The following is a 6,000-nucleotide window of genomic DNA, read 5'->3' on the forward strand; positions in this document are numbered from 1 at the left end:
ATTGGCCCAACCAAGCTTTGCAGAAAAACCTCTGACAGCCTGCTTAGGTACCTGAGATGTAAGCAGCATGGTCAATCAGATCTTGCGCCATCTAAGGGTTGGGATATTTTATGTCCGTAAGCATGTCTTAGACGTGCCCATCCAGGATCCAATCACGTCTTACACAAAAAACACAGACATGTACAATCAGTCACACACTGTCCAGACACAGGCATCGCCCAGCAGGCTTCACTAACACGACGTCTCACCAAGCCATCCACGCCTCGCGAGGGTAGGGCAAAACAATTTGCTGCGCCCGTTTCTCCCTCAAATGGACTCCATAGGCCTGACAATTCCAGGTTGAATTTGGTGCCAAGGGAGGTGCAGTCGGTTGTTACGCAATGCACACTGTCTGTTGTAGAACAGAGGGGCATGAGCAAGCAGCTGCCGAAGCCTCTTAGGTTGGCCTTGTGCTAGACTTACCCAAGTGTTCACTAGGGCATGGGAGAAATGTCGAATGTTCATCTGCATTGGTGACTTATGCACCATGATATTTGCTTTTCGAATTTGCAATGTTGTACTCCCACACTGCCTCTGAGCCAAATCCCCTGCCTGTGTCTGTCTGATTCACCTTCCCTCGTGATTGTCTTGCTGGGTGCCTTGTAGGCGTCTGCGTTCCACTGTCTCTTGGCTGATCAGGTGAGACATACTTGCCACAGAAAGCAAGTTACCGGCATTTCATTCATCAGTTGGCAAAATTGGAATGTTCAAAGTGGTTGCCTGAATCATGACAGGCTGGTAGAAGGGCGCACCAGTCAGAGTGCCGGCGCTGCGCCACGTCCAAATCACTTAAACAGCGAGACCACCTGCGAATTTCGAAACATTGAATCCTCTGGTAGCTTTCTTGAGATTTGCCAAATCCGATGCCGGAAATGAATCCCTATCAGAAGTGGGTGTTTGTTCCGACTTTGGAGTTTTGGTATCAGGCGCTCCTCCGATATTTTCATCAACCAGATCCGCCCCGGCGTCAAGTTCCGTTTGTAACGCAGAGCCTTCATGACAATGACGGCCTGCCGCAAACAGGGAGATGGGTCTGCACAGGAAGACCACCTGCGAGAGTGCCGCCCTTACTTCGAGTTTCGTACTGGATTGGGTCATCTCTGCTCGTCCCAGGGACCCACGAATATCGTGCAGATTTCAGGTCTCTTTCTTTGGCAGTCCTCAAATTGATCATTGCTTGGCCTTTGTTGTTCCTCTTGGTGCGTATTTCCACATGTTTTCAACAGAACACTTGCGCTAATGTATATCTTGCCAGGTGCTTTGGTCGGAAAACTTGGGGCTGTTTCGCCACTCTGCTAATACCAAACTTGACAGCGTGCAATCACTTTACGGAAGCTCTTTCAGCATTGATAAGGAGAACAAACATCATCCCAACTATCTGAAATCAGATGCTTCGCCTCCAAGTCAATCATCAAGCCTTGATTCTCCTTCTGACGATGACATATCCGTAATTATGACGACGAGTGGCACTCATGGGAATGGCATCGGGCCGATGGATGCGTTACCCGACTCCCAATCTGCCTGGACGGAGGTTGCTCCCCACATCAACACGCTCAGTATCAACATTGGAGGTGGTCGAAGCAGGGACAACGACGACCTAGTCTCAGTTCGACCGAGATATCTCTGCATCGTGAAGGATTTCAAGAGAATGCATTACGCCACAATCAAAGTTTCCGACTACCTTGACCACTACGGAGACCATATCGACTTGGATTTCATCTTCGTATCATACACACGGATGCAATTCAGGGTTGCAACAGAGGAAGAAATTGATAACTATCCTTACGAGAGCGAGGCTACCCGGGACGCGAACAGGGAGGTAGCTCAAGCAGACCGAGTGACACTGATAAAATGGGGGATGGAGGCAGCTCAAAGAGCAAACATAAGCGCATTCTGGATCGATTTCGAGTGCATCCGGAATGATGACGGGTCTGCTAGGTCAACTAGTAGTAGCGGGGATGTTTATCACATCTGCGACATTGTCCGAGCCGCTCATTCTATGATCATCGCCATAGGACCTGCAGCCTCGGATAAGGTGGCCGCAATCCTTGAGGGAAGATCGCCGCCAGCATACAGCCAGGACAGGATAACACCTTGGTTGCGGCAATGGGGTTCGCGATTGTGGACACTACCCGAGGTTCTGCTGTGCCCCTCTGAGCACAGAATTCAACTTTACGCCCTTGGAGATAGGTCTGAGTCAAATCTGATGATAGCTAAGCGTAATTTTGCAGAAAGAGCATGGGATGATGCCGCGGTGGTGAACGAGCTCGTGCACCATTTTGAAGGAACCGCTACTCTCACCCCTCATCACTTCATCGAAGTGGCTCTCGAATGCTTCTCGCGTCGCCAAACAGACCATTTCAGTCAGGGAGATGTGGCCTATGCTACAATGGGTCTGTTTCCCATTCGTCAACGACCTCTAGTTGACAAACATGACACTGGATTCCAGGCTTTCGCCAAGCTCTGTCTTTGCAACAACAACAGCGACTTCTTGGGTTGCTTGATTTGCCTTGCGCCTCAGCCAGGAGAACAGTGGTTTCGAATTGGAGATCGTTGGAGTACCAAGCTCAGTGAAATTCGTCCACTCATCACTATTCGAAAAGTCGGGACTGGAAACACCATTATCCTGGACAACGCAAATGGATTCCCAATCCACTGGGATGGCTTGCACCCTGAGCCATACTTCGAAGAAAATGATGGCAGTGGATCTGCATATTTCTTCAACATAGCACTCATGTGGTGCTGTTCAGCCCCATTCAGTGCGTTCTTTTCGAGGTCCATCTTGTCAAACTTCGCGGGATTCTTACCTATTACTGCAATCTTTGCTTTGGTTGCGCCGGTCATGCTGCTCAGAACACGTACCCGTATCAGGGTGCCAGCGACACCCCGCCTCATTGGCATCGAGGGCTTTGTTGACCTTAGTACTCTTGAGAAACATCTCTGGGGTCTCAACCACGGTAACCTTACTGACAGTACTCCCTTGTCCTACCAGGACATTGGTATGGGTCAAATGCAATCCATCTCAGACGAAGAACTGCATTCTTTTACTCTTTTGGATACGCATCTAATGACAGTCACGCGTTTCCGTAGCAGCGTTCCTCCAGTAGCTATGTTTGTCGTCGGGGAGGAGGGGGAGAAACACAGGACGCTTCTCTGTTCGTACGACCACATAACACAGACATTTCATCGAGAAGAGGTTCTGAGGTGTGATCGAAGGGAGTTAAAGAAAGAGTCTAAGTTATCCGGTGTCAGGCTATCGCTCGCCTCACAGCCAAGAAGAACAGACGTTCTCCACTCAAACGTTCGATTCAACAGGATTTCCTGGTGGGCGATGGAGGTTATGTTCCTAGGCATTTGCTTGGTAAGACTTTCCTCGATTTTGTTCTCAGTGTATTATCTCCATGGAAGTCTCTAACACATGTCAGACCGGGTTCAGTCTTTTCGATCTCATCGAATACCCCCAATGGAAGAGCAACCCTCAGCCCACTACATCATCCTACAGGATGGCCATGATCATCGGTCAAATACCAGCGTGGATGATAGTGTCCTACACGGCTCGGCCGTTAGAAACGCTTCCGTACATCCTGACCTCGAAATGTAAGTACCAGATAACACTTCATTTCTTTTCATTTCTTTTCTGTGCATTGTTCTTCTTCATTCGTTTTGCCTTCCCACAACAAGCTTTCCTCTTTCTCGCAGATTACTGCCGGTAAATAAGTATATGCTAACAGAAATGGAAGTCATCTTGAACGTTCTCGCAAATGCAACCGAGGACCCCAAATACTTTGCCTTTCATGGACTTTTGGATAGTAGCCTGGCCTTGCTTCTGATCATGGCCATCCTCTCATGGTACACTTTGGAAGAAGTAATAATTCGATTTCTACTTTGGGCCATTTTGTGCCCGAGGTTGACACTCATGGTAGTCCCAATGGAGATTGCCTCAAGGTTCTTGGGAGTTGAAAGCATGCTTTTGTCGGTCAACACTCTTGCTTGCGTGTTGTGCGTATGCGATAGACGTACCAAAGGGTTTTCGGGTATATTTGGCAGGCCTATGGACGTATCGTGGCTGCCTATGGACCAGAAGTCTGTTATTTCTTCTCGAGCGGCCATGGGTAAGTTCGCGCTGGGTACGAACACACGTTCCCTTGCAAAAGTGGTATGTCAATGTCTGTTATCGTGGAAATTAAATGCTGAACCATTGATAGCCGTTATCGACCATACTTTCTCGCGGTGCACTTGTCTTTGCCGCTGCTCTCTTGTCCAAGTCTTATACGGGCGTCTGGAGCAGGACTGACCGCGACTATGTCATCGACAATGCGGTATTCGTTCTTATTGCATCGGCGCTAGGCTTCGTCATGTACAGGGTTCCTTCTGTCTCTTGCAAGTATTCACTCTATCACCACTACCTCTAGACCACTTAGATATCATACTCATACTAGCTCACAGATTATATCATGGTATCTTGCTCGATTCTTTCAGGGTGCATTATCCTTTTGCCGAATGTCAATTCAACACCGACCAGCCACTACCTCTTGTTCCAAGTTGTAATGAGTCTAGCTGAGATTGTTCAACCAAGTATTAACATCGTTTCCAATTTCCACTGTGTGTCAAGCTAACTGTACTATAGTTATTTGGACTATTGCCGTTCACGAAGCGTCGACCTGGTCCGAAGCAGCCGGGATGATTTGCGTTGCAGGGGCTGGCAGTGCCGTTGGCCAACTGACGTTTGAAACGGATCGACAAGGTACAATCAACTTCCTGTTGATTCCCGCTCAAATGAGCATTTGGTATCTACTTTGGATAGTGTGTGGACGCATGGGTGCAGCATGCGTCAAGGGCGGACTACGGTCTCTCTGGAGGACAACCAAGACTCCCCAACATGACGATCCGGTATCTCGGGGCCAGACGACCTGTGGTGCTGTGTGATTGGAATGAATATCTACTCAGGCCGTATGGGAAAGGGTCGGTGAAGGTTCGAATTCTTGCAGACAGAGACGTTCGCTTTAGGGTCTGTGGGTGACACTACTGTATAGGTTGTTTGACGGTACTCACAACCACAGAATAGCACAGACAAGTCTTGGACCAAACGGTGGGATTGCGTTGGGAAGGCCGATATTGAAAACTACTGGGTAGCTTCCAAAACAAAAGCTAAGGACTGTACGTGTGCTATGGGTTTCGCTAAAGCGTCACAATAATTGAGTCTTCGGTCTCATTCTAAGCGAGAATATCGCCAATAACTTATCGAAATCCATTGCTGAACGTTCAAGTTTGCCCTATAGGCTGATTTCTTCATTACGACGCAGTCCCCCCCGCAAAAAGGCTATGGCAAAATTCACCCTGTTCGTGGGTACAATTCTGGAAACACTACATATGTACTTTAACCTATACCCTGTACTAGTTAAAGAAAATAAGAAACCCTATACTTTCCTACTAGCAAGCAAACCCTCGCATAAAGGCGAACGCGCGCCCTGGTCGAATAGACCGGCGGCATAGTACCAGCGCCGGCCGCGCGGCGCGGGGCCGGACAGGTCATTGAGGCTCTCGTGGCCTGGCTGACGACAGCCTCGCTGAACTTTTTGCCTTATAGCTTACGATATACCGTTCGTACTTGCGGTTGATGTCGTTTCAACAGCTAAAATTGATGTGCTTTTGATCTGAGGACATTGTTATCGGACCGGGTCCGGCATAGCCCCACATGGCGCGCCGGAGCGGGCCCCGGCCGTGTAGATGTGAGCAGCACACAACAGACTCCTCCTGAAACTGAGCGAACAGCATCAACAGTCCGTTTCCACATCCTGATACGCATTGGAAGATCAAACTTGGAGCCAAATACTTTGTTTTGATTGATAGCTATCGTCATCCTGCTTTCCAGGGCACTTCCCAAGGTCCTCCTATCCCTGCCGGTATCGCCTGGTCCTCAGACACAAGCCTCTCCATTTGCACCGCTTCTCGCCAAGGAGC

At 49.0% G+C, this 6,000-nt stretch overlaps 1 protein-coding gene across 1 annotated transcript; it reads left to right on the forward strand.

Annotated features, from left to right (window-relative positions):
* Positions 1–1,041: 1,041 nt before the first annotated feature.
* On the forward strand, positions 1,042–4,723 carry CGGC5_v002046 (uncharacterized protein; the record flags this gene model as incomplete). Its single annotated transcript, XM_066150916.1, has 10 exons — positions 1,042–1,120; positions 1,174–1,238; positions 1,295–3,038; positions 3,324–3,400; positions 3,465–3,636; positions 3,780–3,888; positions 4,087–4,195; positions 4,245–4,403; positions 4,597–4,614; positions 4,667–4,723. 10 exons carry the CDS (start codon positions 1,042–1,044, stop codon positions 4,721–4,723), a joined length of 2,589 nt encoding a protein of 862 aa, XP_066009963.1.
* Positions 4,724–6,000: the final 1,277 nt, after the last annotated feature.

The sequence above is a fragment of the Colletotrichum fructicola genome (assembly GCF_000319635.2).
Source record: "Colletotrichum fructicola Nara gc5 chromosome Unknown KSG_Nara_v1_contig01, whole genome shotgun sequence".
NCBI lineage: Eukaryota > Fungi > Ascomycota > Sordariomycetes > Glomerellales > Glomerellaceae > Colletotrichum > Colletotrichum fructicola.